This window comes from Anas acuta, chromosome 1 (genome assembly GCF_963932015.1).
Source record: "Anas acuta chromosome 1, bAnaAcu1.1, whole genome shotgun sequence".
Taxonomy (NCBI): domain Eukaryota; kingdom Metazoa; phylum Chordata; class Aves; order Anseriformes; family Anatidae; genus Anas; species Anas acuta.
The window spans coordinates 19,278,505-19,300,426 of NC_088979.1; the positions used below are offsets into that span (position 1 = coordinate 19,278,505).

The following is a 21,922-nucleotide window of genomic DNA, read 5'->3' on the forward strand; positions in this document are numbered from 1 at the left end:
AGCAGTTGCATCAGCCCCAGCCGGTGCAGGAGGACGTCTCTGTGAGTCAGGCAGCCTGGGGTAAGAGGGGTGGGAAGCTGATGCAGGGAGGAAACATCAAAGGATGACACAACCTTTTAGGAAACCAAAAGAGACTGAACATTTCAGATATGCCACTTTCCAAAACCCGTTAAAGGGACAGTGGCATGTAGTTACCAATGTTAACCAGAATAACCCATGGTGCCGGGTTAAAACCTCAGCTTGTGATGCTCACCACCGAGCACGTGAGCACCTCTGTCCTCTCTGGGGCTGTAGCAGCAGCCTTTGGGAACAGCAGCGAGAACAAGGGAGCCACTTTTCCATAGGTATTATCCAGGGAAGGTGACTTGCTCCTTGGTCTGCTCTCCATCCTAATAACATACCCAGGATGCAGACAGGAAAAGTTTGAGAATATGCTCAAACTCCCAGGCTTACCATCACACGTGCACTGCTAATCCTTGCAGTGTTATATAGCATACAGAAGGGGATTTCTTCCAATACAACCAGAAAGTGTAGCAGCAATCCAGGCTGGGAAGGGCTAACTGGAACTGCAATTCGACAGCTCTCCGTGTCTGCAAGCAACGGCAGCTCTCAGCCACGGCAGGAGCGAGAGATGTGAGATAAGACTTCACAGGTCTTATTTCACACATGAAGAGCAAGGAGCCAAGCAGAGCATGCAGATCTCTGGCAGATGAGCAGCTCCCTGGAGGAGAGGCTGCCAGCCTCCTGTGCTGGTCTGAGGTCAGGACTAGAGGCAGCATCCTGAAGGAAAACTTTTCTTGTGTGAAATGCAGGGCTCCAAACTCCCAATTCAGTGCCCCATGTTTGGTTGCTCTGGCTTCATTTAGATATCTAAAAATTAGATGCCTAAATCTGAGTTAGTGGTTTCTATGGTGCTTTGCTATAACTACGATGGTCTACAAACATACGTAGAAAAGGGTGTATAATTAGCTCAAAAACCTGCTGCTCCTATTTCAGGTCTGAAGGAGAGCTCATGTGCCCAAAAGCTTGTCTAATTTTTCCAGCTTACAGCAGCTGGTCTAATAAAAGATATTATCTCTGTCTACAAACCTCATCCTGACTGATGACTCCAGGCTCCCTTTATAGTCAGGGGAGAGAACAGACACAATGAAAGAGCAATTTATTCCACATTGAGAGAGGTGTCTACTATGGGCCTTGGACTTACCTGCTTCCTTCCATAACTTTAAAGAGATCCTACAACCACTTGCTCTGGCCTGACATTCACTTATATATGAACAGAGTAGATGAATACTTTTGCAAGTGGTATATTAAGAATTTTATCAGGTGCAAAGGGGAAAGTGGATTACGGTACAAGAGGTGGAATGGGCTGCATAACTGGAGCAATAAATTATTGTAAAAGACAATTACCTGGAAGGAGCTGTACCCATAATGTATGTTTCAGAGACCAGAAGGGTGGAGAATGACTCCTGCCAATCTCCAGAACAGCATAAGCTAGACTAAGCCTTCAAGAAGACTTTGAATTCATGAACTTTGTTCCTGCTGTGCAGTGAAGAGGAGATGATTTCTGTAGCATTGCCGTGCTTCATGTTGTCGTCTCCTATGGCTAACAAAGACTAATTTTTCAAGTATAGCAGTTCTGGAGCACGTGCTAGGTTGAGGTACAAACAACAGATGAAGATAAACTAAGATAGCCTCGTGTCACTAGAGGTTTAATTCTGCTCCTCTAGTAGGCAGTGGTGGAAGTCAGGATCCGTGGTCTAAGGGCTCTGCAATCTACTTTAAGGGGGGAGAAGATATATGTAACAAAAATGAAGAGGCAAGTGAGAACAACAACAATGAAATGACAATTAAAAGTTTAACTGCATGCACAACGTGAGAAAATTGCCTCTTAATTGTAAACAGAGATGAATTTGGATTCAAAATGAGAATGTGTGCCTATCAATCATTCCACTATCAAAATGAAGGAAAAGGTCAACAACTTAACAGCAACAGAAATTTATTCTAATCTCCTGTATATGACTTGATTTAAGCTTCTGTGCTCAATGTAAAGCTGCCATCACTACTGTAGCAACTATCCTTGTTGTATCTTATTCAACCACTTCTACAATTTGTACTCTTCCGTATGTATCTGAAGATCTTACCTACTGTGCACTTTTCACGAGTTTTGCAAAATGTCACAAAACATAAGTACTATTAAATGCAACAATATTAAAGAATACAAGAATATAAAAAAACTTAGTTATCACAAGTTGGATTCACATGCTGGCATACATAAGAGAGGTACCAGGTGAAGAATTTGTCCTTTGCATGGGGATTTATCAGTAGCATAAAGCTACCTTACTGATCCTTAAATAAGGAGAAGAGGCCTGTGTCAGTAAAGAGTAAGTGGTTCAGTTGCAGTAAGGACCCAAACTACATTTCTTTACTATGGACAATAATTCCCTCTTTTATTAGAGAGGACTTCTTTTTTTTAACCTCCTTGCCTGGACATAATTTATACCCTACGCAGGAACTGCAAATCAGATCAAACTGTACCAAATTACATCAAGTAACTGTGGTTTATTTATTGTACTCTGACATGTAACAAACACCCTGACATGCAAGAATGACAGATAACAAGGCCAGAAAAGACCACATGGGCCACCTGCTTTGTCCTGTTGCTCCCAGAAGACTTTTGCTCATGCTTTTTCACCGGTTTATGTACACGCAAATACACGGTCATATGTTAGAAAGATAATATTAATACTAAACTGGAGTTTGGGGTTCAAAAGATGATAGCGACATTCAACTGCTATGTTTATGTAGTAGTTTGCTTTTTCTTAAACTTACACAACTAAGTACAAAAAACATGAAGGTGATGTTGATATTGCTTATTCCTACTGGAAAAAAAGAAAGAAATGTAATAATATAACTAAAAAAATAAAATTGGAGACATTTTGTGAAAAATTTGAAGTTTTTTTTTTGTGGTATCAGCATGAAAAATGCAGTGCTGTTACCATAACTCTGTTCAGATGTAGGGCATTTATAGCGCTTGTGTCCAAGCAGTAAATAGCTGACAGATCAGTGCATCAAGCCAATTTAAATTACTGCAGTGAGCAAGTAACTAGGAGCACTGACATTTCACATAAATCGGGTGTGTTCTCAAGAGTGCTGTAAATATCAAATGCTGTGTAGATCCAGTTTACATAGTAGCTCACTGTTTTTTCCATTTCACCCTATGACATATCAAATTATTTACACCATGATTAATGCTTTCTTTTTTGTTAAAACAATATTTTTCTTTTGAAGATTAATTTACTTATTTTTACAGCAATGTGCAGTAAAAGTTCATAGAATCATTGCTAAAAACGTTCCAAGGGATGACACCTGATTGGAAAAATACAATGAAATTTTGTTAGAAGTCACAGTTTGGAAAACTTCTGCTCATTATATCCCAGCAATCCTTAGTGAGACCTTCAGAAAAGAAAAAAAAAAGGTGGGGGGATGGCTGATGTCCACCTGCACAGCTATTGGGAACTCTGGAAATCTCATCAACAGGATACCTGACTTCTATTGCTGCACTATCCTAATGATGCTGGTAATCTCTCATCCTGTTCCACTCTGCTGTTGCCTTGTCCTTCCATCAAACACACATAATTTGACTCCTTCAGGGCTGCCTTACACCCTTCAAAGACTAAATGCATCCTTCCCAGCATCTTGTTGCTCTTATCTGTTTTCCAGAGGTAAAAATCTCTAGGGAACATAGCACAAAGAGCATCTTTTTGGTGACTGCAAAAGATGGCCTCAGGAGGTTCAGAGAAGTTTGTGAGAGGCTCTGTGAAGGAAGGTTCCCCTGTGGTGAATGCAAATTGTACAGCCATTTCTCCAGCAAAATGCATTGCAAATGAAAATTTGGTAGGAGTGGTTTACAGACCACACAGTTCTGCTGCTGCCCAGATGGACCTTGATAGGGTGAAGAAATGGATCAACAGGGATTTCATGAAGTTCAGCAAAGGGAAATGCCAAGTCCTGTACCTTTGGAGGACTAAACTCTGGGTAGCAAGTGGCTGGAACTGAGTAGCTGGAAAACTGCTTGGCAGAAAAGGACCTGGGGTCTTGGTGGACCAGAAGTTGATAATGAACCAGCAACATGCCTCTGCACCACAGAAGGTCAAAAAGCATCCCGGGTGGTGATCCCTCCCCTCTGCTCAGTCCTGGTGAGACACAATTGGAGTGCTGTGTCCAGTGCTGGGCTTTCCGGTACAAGGGAGACACAAATGTCCTGAACATACAAGTAAAGTGCCAGGAGGATGATTAAGGGACTAAAACATCTGGCATACATGGAGACTGAAAGGGCTGCAATTGCTTAGTCTTGAAAAGATAAGGTACATGGGGATCATACCAGTATCTATAAATACCTGATGGGAAGCAGCAAAAACAACAGAGATAGACTTCTAAGTCATGTCAGCTGTATGGACAAGAGGCAACATACAGACATTGAAATATAAGAAATTTTATTTAAGCATGCGAATGAACTGTTTTTTATAGTGAGGGTGTGGTCAAGCACTGGAACAGGTTGCCCAGAGAGGTTATGGCGTCTTCATCCCTGGAGATATTCAAAACCCAACTTGACATGGTCCTGGGCAACCTCCCCTCACTGACCTTTCTGGGATAATCTCCAGGGCTCCCCTCCAGCCTCAGCTATTCTGTGATTCTATGAATGAATGCTTGAAGACTTTTGTTTCCATGAGGACTATGAATACAAGACACCTCTCTAATCTAATACAGTCACCTAACTGAGTTTGCAACAGGAAAACATCAGTTTAGGTGCCTGTGTAACTTACTCTAACACTAAGTAAAAGCAATAGCTGGTAGGTTGCATGTGGAGATTTAAGATTCCTACCCCCTTGCTTATACCACAGGCAACAACATTCTTTACTATGCGTTTAAGGCTGTATCCTGGTTTACATCTCACTGACAACTTGTGAAGAGAGAAAGAGCTATTTTTGCTTTAATTCTTAAGATCAGAGACCACAACATACTGGATTTAACTGCGAATTTGGACATTTTATTGAAAGGAAACAGTTCTACATTGGTAATTTTTGTTAATGAGAACTCCGTGTTTAAGATCAAGGTCTAGGACATTTTGTCTTACTGTCTAGAGCACGGTAAACACCACAAAAATTCAGAACACTATTACATTTATCTTCCAGAACATAAGCCTTATTCATGAACAGGCCATTGACATTGACTAGATGTCTGAGTGTGCTCAATACAGTTACAGAACAGTTATACTGCAGTTAATTTCTAAATTATAACCAATATAAATTCTGCTTAGGAATGAAAGGATCAGCTGAACATGCACTAGATGGTTTGCAGTTCCTGTATGGGGTGACTGGGGCTAGCTTCTCTTCACCTCTGCCTTGCAGCAGACTTCTCTTGAAGAAACCATAAATGCATTTGTACAATAGGACAAAAAGGGATGAAATCACTTTCTTTACACATTTAGATTTTAGGTATCTTGAAAGCATTTAGTAAATTAATGACTGCCTTTTTTGAATGTGGGTATGTGGAACTTCTAAAATGTGACAAATCAAAACGAAATAAAGTTCACAAGGTTGTTTCAGATCCACTTGCTAATATTACATAGTTTTACTCAGAATACTTGCATTTTGGATCCAGAGGGCTGCGAGGAGAGAGCAAGCTCTCTACTGTGGACTTTGGGAGAGCAGGCTTTGCCCTCTTCAGGAATCTGCTTGGTAGAGTACTACGTGACAAAGCCCTGGAGGGAAAAAGGGCCCAAGAAAGCTTATTAATATTCAAGGATCACCTCCTTCAAACTCGGGAGCGATGCATCCCAGTGAAGAGGAAGTTGGGCAAAAATGCCAGGAGGCCTGCATGGATGAACTAGGAGATCCTGGCCAAACTCAAAGAGAAAAAGGAGGCCTACAGAGAGTGGAAGCAAGGACAGACATCCTGTGAGGGATACAAAGACATTGTCTGAGCAGACAGGCAACAAGAAAGGCTTCCATAGGTATATCAGTGATAAAAGGAAGACTAGGGAAACTGTGGGCCCTCAGTACCCCTGGGAGTGTAGTGACTGGACAAGGTTGAATGGCTTTAAAATAAAAACGGGTGGGTTTAATTTAGACCTTAGGAGGAAATTTTTTAGTCAGTGTGGTGAGGCCCTGGACCAGGTAGCCCAGAGAAGTTGTGGATGCCCCATTCCTGGAAGTTTTTAAAGCCAGGTAGGATGGGGTCTAGTGGGAGGTGTCCCTGCCCATGGCAGGGGGTTGGAACTAGATGACCTTTAAGGTCCTTTCCAACCCAAACCATTCTGTGATTCTGACTTTTGCATTTGGTGATATCCATCTGTTCCTCATCTTCCCAAAGTCTCCTGACACCATCCATTGAAAGAAAAGGCTGAGTAAACACACATAAAAGAAACATCCATTTTGTAACTTGTTTTATTAAAAGAACAAACTGAATTACTGGATGTCTTTTCTAGCATAACACAACACATCACTTTCTTTTTCTGCAGAATCATAACAATTGCTACTAACTCCCATTAGTGATTAGTGAATCGGCATAAGAAGAAAAAAGGGATATTTGAGGGGAAGAGACTTTTGGCATAGGTACAGCAGTGTAGCACTTAACTTCAGATATTTTAGATTCCTAGAGATTATAAGCATGACTAGTGGTAAATGGAATTGCTATTCAGAGCTGAATTAAGCTGATCCTGTCCTGTCAGAATTTCCAGAAGGAACCTTTTCCCTTTATAAGGCTCTGAAGATAAGGATATTCTAATTACCTTGTTTGGGAACTTGCCTACAGAAGATGCTGCCTACTGCTTTGGGTTTTTTACTGGTCCTGTGCTGACCTGCTTCATTATTTCCAGAACTCCCCAGGTTTTGGCATTATTTGTAATCTCTAGCTGTTCTATCTTTCTTCCTTCTCATACGTAATAGGAGTTCCTTTCAGTGGTTGATTTGCTTCAGTTGACGGTCCACATTATTATTGCTTTTCCCTTTAAATTAGACAGGAGTTTCTTTCTAACTTCTAAGATTAGCTCATTCTGTTTTTAGCAAATCTAGAAGCTCAGAGCAAACCAGTAACAGCCCCTGCTGAGTCTGACTTGTTTATACATCATTAACATCTGCCACATAGCAATTAACAGATGTTTGGGAAGTTTTCATACAGCAGGGGCTCCAAGAGCATGCAAGTGATAACAGAAGGCTTCTGTATTTTAAGCTAAGAAAGGTTTATCTTATTTTTTTGCCACACAAAACAACTACTGAAGGGACCTGGTTTTGGCTATTTTTTTTCAGAGTAATAGAAGGAAGACAGTTACCTAAAACTGATTTGAAACACTGCCTTTATTCAGAAGGTAAGGTGGTAATGGAAAGAGGAGCAGGATCATGAAGAGTCTGAGAACTCCCCTGAAAGGTAAGAGGGAACTATAGTGGAACTAAAGTGATGAGAAATCACAGAAGAGCATAAAAACAGATGTTACTTGTGACTTACCACAGTGGCCAAAATGTTAAGGTTAATTTCCAATTTAGAAAAAGAATTAATGCTGTCAATAGAAAGTTTAGTAATAAATTACTGATGTGATATGCATCAGCATTCCCTACCAGTAGAAAATAAAGTCTTGTGCACCACCTAGAACACCTCTTCTGCTCTAAGGGATGAACTTTCAAGACTGAATAAGAGAAGTGAAGATAAGCCTTCTCTTGACCCTGTGATCTCAAATTCCTCAGAATCTAGAGGGAAAAAAAAAGTCTGTCAAAAAAAATAAAAATCAAGGTAACGATCAGCAGTCTCTTTAAAAAAAAGGAATTAAAACATCTTTTCTATAGTTGTCTTGTTTGCCCAAGACTTGTCCCTGTCTCAATTCAACTCATCTGATGTAGCAAACCTCAAAAACACATTTGTCTTTACCTTGCCTTCAATTATATAATCAGGTTTCTAAAGAATTCTGATCCTACTAAGCACCATAGTAAACATCGTATTAGGCCTGTCAAAATAGATACAGAAGAATTTATTCAGTAAAGACAATGGAGGAGACAAATGTAAAAACGCAACTACATTTTATATCAAAATTCCTGCTAACAGCATCTCATTTAACCTGCAGAATTCTTCAGTAAACTGGGATTCTGTGTCCACTGCCTCTAATGATCCTTGTATTGTCTCCATCCTGTCATACTCACCTTCTCTGACCAAACTAATTACTTCTCCAAAAGCAATCTTGGATTGAAAAAGTGAACAAGCAAGGTGTGCAAAGATGTACATTATCTGAAAGGCATTAACCCCTTCACTGTACACGTCAAATGTTCTTGGTCAGATTTCTATGTTTTTTTTTGTTTTTTTTTTTTTTTTTTTGGTCTTAGCCACAATTCCATGATTATGTTAAAACTTTGTTCAAGTAAGAACACAGGACATATTTTGCTCTACTGTAATACTCTCAGCCAGGCATATGCATAGAGCTACAAACAAGGACCAAAGCACCTGTGGTGCTGGAAGCTGTTCTACATGTGGAGACTGAGAGTAAAGTGCATGCCAACCAAGTACAAGTATATTTTTCTATTAATCATTGTTTTATATCACTTAGCTCCACAACTGATGCTGCAGTTTGACAAATCAGATGTTTCAGAAACAGCATTAACTTAAGAAGTTCCTGACTTCAATTCTTTTTCCACCTCTTAGGACACAGTGATTGCAGGTGGGCTGTGCTCTGAGCCAAGGAATGCAGTTGGCTTTATAAAAAGAAATCAAATTTAAAAAAAAAAAAACACCACCACAGAATAAAGCTACCTACACGAAGCCATGGAATAGATGGCCTCCCCCAAGCCAGATGAGATCAAAATAAACCCGGGTTTGCTTAACCTAACAAGACCAGTGCTGAGTCATGATATAATTATCTATAACGCATCATGGGGTTAAGATTCAAAAGAAAAAAAAGCTTATTTTAGGTAATAGAAAATGTTGGCATAAGAGCAAGTGGGTTTAAACGGAGAATGATTAATTTTAGGTTGGGTATCAGAAGAGTGTTCAAGCAACAGAAAAGATGCTGTGTCACTGCTTTCCAATATAAGCAGTAGTGACAACTGATTTTAAATTCACCATGAAACATTTATACACGGTCTATATTTTAAGTTTTTAAACTGCTGAAATGGGAGATGACTTTTAGAAGGCATATGATAAATGTTGATACACTTAGCCATGGAATACTAAAAAGAAGTGCTAAGGCATGAAGTATCACCGTAACAGAGCACACAAATATTTAAAAAAAAACAACACTACAAGATATTACACGTTAACTTAGGTGAGCTGTGGTAATAGGTATCAATGTTCTTATAATGGCATGATTAAGTAGATATCCTTTCTCCTCCATACAACAGTACTGGACACAAAGAACAGTGACTGTCCTTCTGCAATGAGCATCTGCTTTAGCTGTAGTGGAAAGAGATTGAATTGGGATGGGAATCAAATTCTAAGCAGGCTTTTTACAATTCTCACAGTGAATGCAAATGAAAAGCAAACAATAGGCAGCTTTCTTGTAATGAACGGGTAAAATAATTTTATGTTGCCCACTGCAAATTGAGCCATTTAGGTAATGGGTTACTGTCTCAAGTACCATTCCTGGTCTCCATAGCAAAGCCACTCTTATTTTTTCCCCAGTCTGCCTTTACTATCAGACACATTACAGAAAATGTTGCTCCCTTTTGCTAATAGTTGATCTCTTTTGCTGATTAGACCAAAGCCTGAGAAGCAGATGAAATTTTTGAACATTAAGTTTTATATTTTCTCCCAGGAAAGTGACAATGAGACAGAAGTGAGCTGTCACATTTCCCACCACCAGAAAACCCACAGAGAAAAATTAATCACTGTGTCAGGGCATGGGTGGCTTCTCAGAAGTTGTCAGAGAGAGCAGAGCAAATAAATACAGGCCCAATGGAAAAGCAGATGCCCATTCACATGAGACAAAATGACTAATTTTAGTATTCTCTATTATAAGAACCTGCAATGTCAAGCTCACAACTGTTTGGATTTGGTCCACAGTTAAGAACAAACACATCTTGCTCTTCTGCAGGAAAACAAACCAAACCAAAAAACATTTGGGGAGGAACACAAAAAGACAGAAGTCTTCTGATTTCTAGAAGTCAGGATTTCTCCGGTGGGACAGGTGACTTACTAAGTGCTTGCCAACACCACCGCAGCAGCAAGACTCCCCTGTCCCAGCAGTTCCAGCAGCATCCAAGGTATCAGCGCAGAGGACGTGAAGCAAAGGCACAAAGAGGCAGCGAGTACCTGGGAAAATGAGCTGTATCATACTGAAGACTTCAAACATCAGCCTTCCCAAAAGACCACTGAAATAGTCTGAACAAAGTCAAATGGCAGCTGGCTTGGCTATGTTTTATATTCAAATTCCATCTGGAAAGAACCAAAGTGGGATTTGTTTGGAAAAGTGGCAGCTTTCATATGGTATGGCTGAAAAATCCTCAGACTTTCAGGTATGCAAACCTTTTCCAGGTCTGAGAGGAAAGATTTAAGGAAAGCTGTAGCCAGCAGAGTGACCAGGTGCTCAGCAGCATGAGGGATGGCAGGGTGAAGACCAGGGCTCTCTGACAGCCTGGCTAGTGTTGGGAGGTCGGTTCCCTTGCTGAGATGTGGCTCTGGGATGTGTCCTCCTCTGCAGTTAACGAGCTGGGCACTGGCATGTAAGCAGGTGGCTCTGACAAGAGAAACCTGTGTGTTTTATGCATGGAAACAAGCTCTGAGCTTGGTATTTGCTTTTGTTTCACAGTAGGCGAGACAGGCTACTGACTGCAACCTGTGCTGTAGCCAATGCAGGTGCCTCCAGGCTGAGCAGCAAAAAATGAGTGCATAATGTGGGTAGGTTCCCCTTTGGGAAATGCACGCCAATGCTCTCAAAACAGGGGGCAATACAGCTTCTCAAAGATCCCTCTTTGGGCCCCAGTCATTCACTTGGCAAGCAGGGATTGCTCCCTGCATCTGCCACAGCAGGCTGCACACCTTGCTTGCTCTCACTTCCTATAATGGTAGTGATACTTGATGGGTCCACCTTAAATATTTGAAAAAAAAATCACAATTTAATATTTCTTATGAGAAAAAAAAAAAGGATTATCAAGTATCAAGATTACTCCAAAAAGAATCAATCACATGACTAATATAAAAATCCTGCTCTGGCCTAAGGGAAAGCACAGAACCATGAGCACAAAGTCACACACAACTGAGAACACGAGGCCAGAATGCAAGATGGATTTTGGCAGGAACCTGATGTGCACTTCTGGCACCTGTTATCATCCACCTAGGGGTCTGCCAGAGCGCCATCATTTCTAAGCATTGTAATGAAACCCAAGGTATTTTATAAGCAGATTGCACTTTTTAGATACAAAACAATACCTGTCTGTGTTAAGGACATATGCTGCAAGAAATTAAAATACATTTAAGAGTGATAAAAATTCATTGAGTCTGATTTTCACGCTACATCTGTTAAGACTTAATTGTCAGTGAAGCAGGATGTTTCAGAACTGATTAAGTTCCACTGAATTTATTAAAGAAATAATACTGAAGTAATCTGTCAAAAAAGCATTCAGAACCCATGGCAGAAAAAATCCAGGAGATATTTTCGGTGGTATGTCAACAATTATGTTACAAATGCAGTCCAAATAATACGTGGTGTTCCACAAAAATAAAAAGTCCTTACAAATAGGAAAAATATTCAGAGCCCATGAACAATTGTAGGAGTTCTTGAATTTTGCCCACATGTATTACAAAAGAGAAGTGTGACTTCTCTGTTAAGTATTTTAAATATCACGGTAGCATGTCACGAAACTGGAATAGTTAACTAAAGCAGAAACTGCTGCAAGACTTCTGAAATTCTAACGCAGACGTTGTTTATACAACAAGCAGGCTCCTGTTATTAATAACCAGATCTTTCCATTACTTGTACTACAAGTATTCTGTATGCGCACAATATATTTTCATTCTTTTCAAGGAATCTGTTTTCCATTCAGGTGCCATTAAATAACCAATAACTTTCACACTTTAAATAACTAAATCCTTCAAGATGTGCGTTGAGACCACTTGCCTCTCGCTTACAGCTCGGCTGAAGTCTGACCAGTTTTAGTATCAATATTGTTCTTGCGCCGTGTTTTAAAAAACTGCTTTCATTCATTGAGAACTTGCAATATACCTCCTCATTAAATACTGCTCCTCAGAAAGCAGAATAGCTAGCAAATTATCTTCAAATCATGGTGTCTTGTATTTTTTAACTAATCAGCAAGCATTGCAGTCGATAGAGATAAGAATTCTGATTCTGTGTCATTCTCTAGCTAGTCAGCATTGCCACAAAATTAAAAATAAGGATCAAAACAAAGCCAGGAGCTTATTATAACCTTGCTGTTGTCTCAAGCAGACACAGACATAAAAATACAAATTAATTAATATAATTAATATAATAAAGTATAGTTTTAAGGATCAAAAATGTATTTCCCTGCCTGACCTTCCAAGAAATGTATCCCAGGTACCTCCTATTTCTTGGATGAAGGCATGGAAATGGAACCGCGGTTCCCCAAAGGCACCCCCCCACTGTGCAATGAGATGGCAAAACCTACACCTTTGTAAGTGATTTTGCTGCATTTCCCTTTCCTTTGACCACCACAGTTTAGTTCTTCCTCCTGCTCCCCCCTTGGATTGCGCATGCTCCCTGGCTGCTGCCTGGCTCCTCTGCTCTAATCCCAGCATCTCCCGTCTCTTTCTGGGACTCTCAGCCTAAGAAACATTTCTGAAGAACAAGAGGAAAAAATAAGTCAGTGCCAGTGCTAGTGATCAATACACCAAAAAGCAGCTTGGCCAACAGGCCAGATTTGACCGCTGCTGGGGGAAGATCCCATTTCCCCATAAGAATCCTAATTCAGATTCTGCTACTTTGTACCCTGTGATGCAACCACCATGAAGCAACATTGATGCACAAGCCTTCATTTTGATTTTACAACAAAGCTTATGTCCAAACATGAATACACATTACCAAGTTTTTATGATTTTCTGCAGTATTTCTACTGTTTCTACATAAAGAACAATTTAAAATTAATTTTTAGGTAAACCAGTCCAGTAGACACAATCAGTGTTGCAACAGACAGTCTATGTAACTCAATTATCAGTGTTAACAAACAGCTGCTGAGGAGAAAAGAAAAAAAGATACTGACTAACTTATCTATTTAACAACAATTGACCGAGGAGCAACATCCTATCCAAATCAATCTGGTATTTTATAAATTTCAATTTCAATTTCAATGCTGTATTTGGACAGTTAAGAGAAATTGAAATGCCAGATGTATGTAATATGTTTCTTGAAACAGTTTCTTAGGGTCGTGGTAGGATTTCCTAATGATGTTTGGATGGTGAAGGACAGCTGAACCAGGTACATGACAACTTCACATATAGCCTGGTTATAAATGCAGAATTTTTCAGCAGTCTGGTTATCTGCTTATGCATGCAGCATCCTCAACAGTAACATCATTTTCCTTCACTCATAACCCCACTCTAAGAAATAAGTAAATGACAACTAAGAGGCTTTGGCCAGAAGTGGCTGATTCTCTAAAACTCACAAGAGATTTATATCATGACTTCAAACCATTATGTCACTTCTTGCCCACTGCTTCCCTTTACCTTCCATCTAGCAGTGAGCAAGGGACCGTGTCTGTCCTGTACATCCCAGTTTGCATGTCACGCTTGGAGAACCTGAGCAACAACAAAATACCAGTACTAAAAACTGCTAAATGCAAAGTGAGAGAGAGAAAAAATTCCTTTGTTATAATGTTAGAAATTCAGGAGGACTGAATTCAGTTCCCAGCTGTGCCAATGGCTCCCTGTAAAACACTTCTATCTATGCTTCCCATATGGAGCTTCACAGCTTACACAAGCTTCAATTTCAGCCTTCAACTCTGAATCTCATGCTTTAGATCTGAAACTCATGCATAACACACATCATTTTGATTAGTTATCATATATAACATTCAGGTCAACATTAAGACACTGGAGTACAGGCATCTGAACTCCCCCTGTAGGCAGAAATTCAAGATACGGGCAGAAAACCTGATTCAGCCCATCCTAAAGTGCCTGGTCACTCTTGGCTATCCAAACCCCACCAACTGCATGAGCACTGACCTCCACAAAGCACAACGGAGAACTTGGTTTTCTAGCTGTTGCAATCTTGCACTGCATCCTTTCCTCAGATTCATTCACATTCCTGACCGTGCTGATGCTGTAGCAATGCAAAGCCACGCATCATATCCAGCCTGCCAACACATTACAACCTTGTGCCAACCACGTTTTCAAAGAAAACTTAAGTCAAACAGCTTCTCCAAGCAAACTTAAACCCCATTCATATTCTTTGCCATGTGTTGTGTTAGGTCTCAACCACAATGATACTGCCTCTGGCATTTTCATGTTACCAAGCACAGGAAAATCTGTTTTAACTTCTGAAAAGGGCCGCAGATAAAGGAGTGGTTCAGTAAGAGAAGATGCTATGATACACTAAATACGGACTGAATATGTGCAGATGGGTTTCCAGGATCAAAACCTTTATGTATTAGGTGTCAATTGCTATCAGACAAGCTAACCTGAATGTTTGTCTCCTACTTGGAAGAGGAAGGTATTTCTGGTATAGTATAATCTTCTCCAGAAAAATGAACATAAACATGGTTTATGGATTTAATGCATTGAAAAACCTTCATCTTCTAAAACATTCTTGTATCTTTAGCCCTTCTCAAAATTTCATACAGATTTTCTTACATGTTCTAAACCAAAAGTACATCAGAGGTGGTTTTTCTCCGGAGAAGTTCTAACACAGCATTGGTTGTATAATTTGGAATACAAGCCTAAGTACACATTAGTGTATAAAACACAAGGTTACACGAAACTGGAAGGGTCTTTTAAAAATACTGCTGCATTTTAATGAAAATCCAGTGTAAGTCAGATGAGCCTTATCCTTCTTATATCTGTCATTTTAAAAATGCAAGCATTTTGGATGCAGGTTCATGTTATTATTAGATATTACTAGATATTGAAAAGTTTTTACATCATGGTAAGGAGAGTGACAAAACCCCCCTTTCTCATTAATTTATCATTGCATCAGATATTGCAGTTTCCATTAGCATCCTACAAATTACCCACATCGACTTGCTGGATTTGCAATGTTTGCTGAGTATCCCTGTGGTAACATGGTTTAACATGATACTACATGGTATAGAGGCAGGAATACAAACATCCCGAAGGTGCATTTAGTACACACTGAATTAACTGGTACAAAACACTGCTGTAGGTGTTTTATACTAGCACAAACACTGTGTCAGAATACCAGATTTCATTGACTGTTTGTCACTGTTTACAGAAAGGCGGATGCTTTACCTTCCTCAAAACAACTAACAGTAATAGAATTAAGCAAATATTTACAAAGGTAACCTGGCGCAAAACGCTGTCTGGAAAAGCAAGCAAATTTCTTTTTGATCGTGCCATTCTTCCTCTATAAAGCTCTTTGCTTTGTCAATATGCAAAACAGAATAAGTCTGTCACAAAACCCTGCATTTGTTATCAGCTTATTCTCCTTAAATGGCAGGACTGTAAATATTTTTCTTCATTATCACCCTGATAGTAAATAAATTTGCAGGTGTGATTTAATCAATAGGAATGCCAAGATTTCACAATTGTTTGGCCCGTATTACAGAAAATGATTAACAGAGAAACCTATGCACCAGGAAGCAAATGAACAGAGCTAGGGAACTAAGGTCTATCAAGCAGGGTTCAAGATCAGCTGAGTTGGATTTTACGATGGTTGATGTATTTGCACTACAGTTCATCTGTTTCCTTATCTGCAAAATTGTTCTATAATAAGTCATAATTTATTGCATGTTTTGCAACTTTGTCAAAGGGCACACCTAAGATTTTGTTTCAGTAAGAAATTCCACCCAACTGTGTACAGGAATTCACTCGACAATCTGGACATAGCTAAAATATTTTGGTATTTTCCAGCTTCAGCACTTTTGATCCAGCACCAACAATGCAACTACCCATCTGGTTTACATACCACCATGTTTACTTTGGTCTATTATGAATTATACTCAAAAACCAACAGGAGATTACAAAGCAATCTCCAATGAAAATCACCAGGGAGTAAAAAAAACCACAAGTCTGTTGGATAAGGACCACTATTCCCTACTCGTGACTGCTTCTCATTCTGTCCTTTTGCTGGCTTTTTTTTTTTGTTGTTGTTTGTTTGTTTTGTTTTCTTTTTACCTTTGGGAGTGTTTATGCCTGAATTGGAATAAAACAACAGAAAGCTGTGATCAGCCTCAGCACCTGGGTGCACACAGCTCAATTGCTCAGTGTTCTCACCTTTTAAAGGTGTTTTGAAGTTAAACTCACTGCAATAAATCAGATTTGGTGCCTCATGCTGAATCACCTTGAGGCTCATGGGCAGAAATGAGAAGCTGCTGCTTGCCTAGGAATGCATGGAGAGCTTGTCTCAGGTGCTTCATTTTGGGCAAAGCAATGGACAGCTCCCACCTCTGCACCTTCCCATCTCGAGCTTCCCAAGGAGCACTTACACAGCTCTAGAGCAAACTGGAGACAAGTGACTTACTTCAGAAAGCCAGCAGGAAGAAATGACTCCCTCCACCCCACGTTAGTCCCTTAGCTGAGCTCAGCACCTGGCTGTACGATGTTTTGTGCTGGCAGAGGGGAGGCAGCACAAGGTGAAAGCGACCAGGCAGAGCTGAGGGACTCCTCCCATGCTTTTTGGAAATAGATGACCTTTGAGGTCCCTTCCAACCCAAGCCATTCTGTGATTCACTGTGATTTTTGGGCAACATTGCTGGTTTGTACTCACTTGCGATGTATGGGAGGAGGCCACAACACCAACCCAAGCGTCAGCCAGCTAGCTAAGATGGACTGGCAATGGTTACTCTGCCTAACTACTGCCTACTGTCATATCCTGGCTAGATATTGCTGGAACTTCGTTCTGTTGAGAAAGGCAAGGACTGAACTAAATTCTAACTACTGATGTTGTAAAAAAAATCCCCTATGTAAACATCAATCTTCCACTTCTGAGTCTTTTTTGTCTACATCCAATCTCAGGTTTAATTTCAAAAGCCCTGGCCTCAAGCTGATGTTCTCTTTAGGACCCAATGAAAGGAGCACACTAGTCATAGGTCTGAAAGTACAGCAGAGGACAGTGATCCCTGCCCTTCTAGCATTGTCCACAGTTCAGTTTTGTGTGTGTGCTTACATGAGCCAGACACATTCCCTGACCACTTCTTTAGGCATCTGGATAAAAAAGAAAACAAACAGCAAAACAGACTAGGGAGAAATAAAAGTGAGAACAGACACCATTAGTTTGCAAAAGGATAGATAAATGAATGCAATTGAATAAAAACATTAGGGGAAAAAAGCATACAGGGAAAAAAGCAAGCAAAATAAACATTTCCAGGAGAAGAAACAAGACCACAGCTCTGTAGAAAACTGAGAATTATCCAGAAAGTGCTGTGTAAAGAGGGAAAACAGGCTAGAGTACACAAAGAAAAGAGGAAGATAACTCTGAAGCTCATTTTTTCTCTTAAAAAGTAGAAGGAAGAAGGAGTAAGCACATAAGAGACTTATGAAAATCAGTAATTTCTTTCATATGCAGTACTGCAGCACCTTCTATACAATCTTCATAATCATCACAGAAAAAGTAAAAATAGCTCTCAAGCATCAACGATTTACTTTTATGGTCTGCAGTCCTTAAGGTAAGTTTTATCAATACTAACCACATACTAATACTTTTAGTAAATTAGTAAATACTAATTCACTGTACATTATTATTCTTATATTCCCCCAAATAAATTGATGCTCATTACTTGCTACAATGCAACAGCATTGACATCAGTGCTTCCGAGTAAGCACTGAGTGCTTCTAGATAACATCTAAGATACTGTTCAGGACATACAGAAGCCCTGCTGAGATGTTATCTTCCCTCCTGCAGTCAGCAGTCTCAGTTGGACCTTGGTAAGTAACAGAACAGCCAGCAGATTGTTTTGAGTAAAGAACCTGGAATTTTGGAACTTGCTTGCTGTATTGGTCCAACATAGCTAAACAACTTTCCAAATCTGCCGCAAAGACCGCATTTGAGAGAACATTTCTGGGGGCCTGGGGAATGAAGGCTGCCGTTATGTTCTGGGCTATTGGCTTTGAGAAAGACAGCAAAAACAAAACTTGACAACAGCCTATAGACAGAACTAGACCTTCTGTATTAGTACACACAACAACCAATTTGCAAACTCCCACTATTGTAAGCAAATATTTGTGAGGATGAATGATTGAGTACTTCAACCTTTTATTATTATTTTTTTATTTTATTAGTGATTAATAAAAAATAAGTGGAGAACAGCCAAATCATTACAACTTTAAATTCAGCATTGTAAGGCTTACCATTTGAGTGCAGTATCACATTTTAAAGTTGCATCTCACTATGCCAGTAAGTGAACAACTTTCTAGGAATAGAAAGTTGCCTATTTCCCTTTCTAAAACCATTGTTCTGGGTTAAAACGGAATTAATTTTCTGATACAAACCAAAAGTTTCTAAATATGATTACTGCTTTGGACTGAAGCTCACCATCTTGATCTACTCTTAATATAGCTGGACAGAGTCTTGAGGTAAGTCTGCATGCTTTACTCATAGGAAAATCTTTGAAACAAAATGAACAAGCCACTGCCTTTAAAATACTCAAAACACCGTATTTCTCAGCCAACAAATACTATGTCCGTTTGTAGCTACAAGAAAACCTAAAATCCCAAGCAATATGACTTGAAGAGAAATGCTTACCATTGTGTTTACGCTACTGGCCAAAGAACTCACACCGATGATGGTTATAAAAAATGTTTAGGAGCATTAGGTTCATGTATTAACATTTTTCTATGAATTGTCTACAATACTATTGTTGTAAGCCAGATATCAACTTGAAATGCTAAATATGTGTTAGTGCAAAGATTTTTTTTTGTTCACATATTTTTCTTGTCATTATTTTTTCTTTTCTGTTTGAAGCTGTTTCCTACTTATATTAGCAAATTATCTGAAATTAACTTGGCTGCATTACAAATAAACCCTATCCGCATACCACTTCATTAAAAATCTGCACGTATACTATTATAGTTGGAGTAACCAATTAATATGTATGAACTGCTAAGATTGAAAAACACTTCTTTCTCTAACCTTGCTTTCACAGACAACTGTCTGAAAGCCACACCTTCAACACTGAAAATTTCAGTACTCACTGTCTTCCACTGTTTCAGGCTGGAAAACTCAAAAGAAAATCCCTTGTAGGCTTTTAACTTACTGACATAAATTTTGACGGGAAAAAAAAACGCTTTCCATTTGCCATATATTTAAAAAAAACAAAAGTTATTTTGAGAATCTCCATGACCTTCAAGCTCATATAGCCCTTCTAAGGATTTATATTCAGCTTAGTATAATATTAGAAATTGTGTGTCAGCAGGGCAGCCATGCACCCTTATCAGCTATAGATTTTTGGCAGACACAAGGTAACTCTTTTTTATTTTTTATTTTTATTACAGGTTGTTGTGTCCTATTTTTGGACCACCAGCAGCTCTGTAAACTCTGCTCTGTCCCAGGTTTCCCTTAAAATCACAGGCTTGAATCACTGTATGTTCAAGTCTCCTTCTTCCACAGTGCTCTGAATTCCCTTCTTTATTTCCTTCTTGATACCCTCGAGTGACTCTGACACTCCCTGCTTGCTAGGCAGTGAGCAACAGAGCATCACAGGCTGTGAACAGTGTTTACTATACAACATGCTTCACAGGTCAGTTAGGATGTGCAGACCATCCAGCAAACAATTATTAAAGCTAGGATTTTCCCTTTCCCTCAGCAGATGTACTAACAGGGAATTTGTTTTATGAGTGATACTGAAACCTGGGGAACTTAACCTTCCTGAACAACTTGGAAGCAAAAGATTCTTGGGAAAGCTATAAAAGTCTTTTTTTTTTTTTTTTGAGAAGACAGACATATTGCTTAAAAAAATAACATGGAAATTATGGATTAAAGAAGCTTAATTAATGGGGCAGATTAATGAGGTCAGAAAGCCATAAGGAAAACAATGCAATGTCCTAGCTCCTCAAAGCATACACTTTTAAAAGTACATTTAAAAAAAACACCACCAACAACATGCAAACAATTTTCTTTTTTGCTTAGCTAGGTTCATAAACCAGAAAAGATTTTAAATCAAAAACCTACAGCTGAGCTCTATACTTCATTGCACTCATTCACGTCACTCCCATTACTGCCTCATCTAAAAAAAAGGTCACAGAGTACTTGAGTACTTTCTGGTAAACTGGACAGACAGATAACGGGGACAGGAATGACACAAGCATTATATTACAGTCCTACCATTTTCTGTGGCACGTAAGTAATTGAGGAACTACATGCTGATCAGACATGCAAATTATGCAGAGACGTAATGCCATCATCAAGTCACCAGATTTCTAAATCATCAGCCTCACTTCTCTAGCGTACAAGGTGGTGCCTTTGAGAATCCATATGCACATTTATAAATTCGCTTCTGACGGCTGATGCCACTTAAAGAATCCTGTCCCAGTGATTTGTGCATTACATCTTTAAGGGTACTTGCAAGTTCCTTTTCTCTCACAAATACAATGATGAGAAAACAACTTACGTTCAACTTGATCAAACATTACTGAGAACAAGAAATCTCTTGGTGTCATGTAATATTCTCCTTCATACTCCAGTGATGCAAAATGCATAAAGCGGTGCTTCCGAAGAGACAGTCTTTCAGCCATTTCCTCATTTGTAACGTCTTCCTTCTGAAACAGAAAAAAATCCATGCAGAAAGACGGCTGTATTTGTTGACCAACTCTGTAATTTGAAAGAATCCTATACCTCATCTTGATTAACTTCACTATTTAGTAGGTAGCCACAACAAGAGACTACCAGAAATTAAAGCTTTTATAGCACAGTCCTAATGAACAACATGCTTATGTGACATTCACAGTATTTTTTGGCCTCACTGAGAGCATGCTTTAACAACACAGATGAGCCAAATTAATGGCTTGCTGTTACCAAAGGCTGCCCTTGCTTCCCACTCCCCTTGCTCCTGGCCATATGGTCCTGCACCTCCCTGTTTGCCAGCTTTGCTACTTGTTGGACTATTGCTGAGCCAAATTCAGCTTGCTAACTCAACAAAAAATGAAACCAACCAAATGGTGAATGGTATTTTGCCAGGTTAATGTCTGGCTCACCAAAGGACTCACTCCTGAAGTTAATCATCAATTTATGGAACAAGCCCAAAGATGGGGGAACAATAATGTTCTATTTTAAGCATGTGTGTATCTTCTAGAGAAGTTAGAAAAATGGGAAAACTGATTAAAGCATAAACAGTAAAGTCAGAGATGCTATCACCAAACCCAAAGATTCAATTAGTCAAGAAAACTAAAAACTTTCAACCGTCTTCCAAAAAAAATTTAACTACTGAGAGACCCATGAGGGAAATCATATGAGCTGGCAGTACTTCTGAAGAGTAGTAACAGCACTTATGGGCAGAAGGGGAGGACACAACTTCACTATGTTTCTCATAGTGAAACAGAGACATCTACGCTTTAGGATTTCAGAAATAGTGAGAATAGGAAAAAAAGACACTGTAAAATTCAGAACATGCTATGCATATTTGAACATTAATCGTGGAATGATTTTACCACCAGTAGCAGCACTCACTGCTAAAAGCTGTGAGAAAGTGATGGAGCAGCCTGAAGCTTTCAAACAAGGCTGAGTACCAAGATCTCAACTCGTACATAGTTGAAATGATCATGAAACAGCAGCATTGACCTGCAGCTAGGTCAGTGCCTGTGGCAC

At 39.5% G+C, this 21,922-nt stretch overlaps 2 protein-coding genes across 8 annotated transcripts in view; both read right to left on the reverse strand.

Moving 5' to 3' along the window:
- The window catches only part of ZDHHC20 (zinc finger DHHC-type palmitoyltransferase 20), a 319,226-nt gene that overhangs the window by 211,695 nt on the left and 85,609 nt on the right, over positions 1-21,922 (reverse strand). The window lies entirely within an intron of this gene.
- Positions 1-21,922, reverse strand: part of MICU2 (mitochondrial calcium uptake 2) — a 150,036-nt gene that overhangs the window by 42,407 nt on the left and 85,707 nt on the right. For both annotated transcript variants that reach the window (XM_068671430.1, XM_068671422.1), the window contains exon 2: positions 20,730-20,877. In XM_068671430.1, coding sequence (XP_068527531.1) covers positions 20,730-20,877 — 148 coding nt within the window. The remainder of the gene's footprint in view (positions 1-20,729; positions 20,878-21,922) is intronic.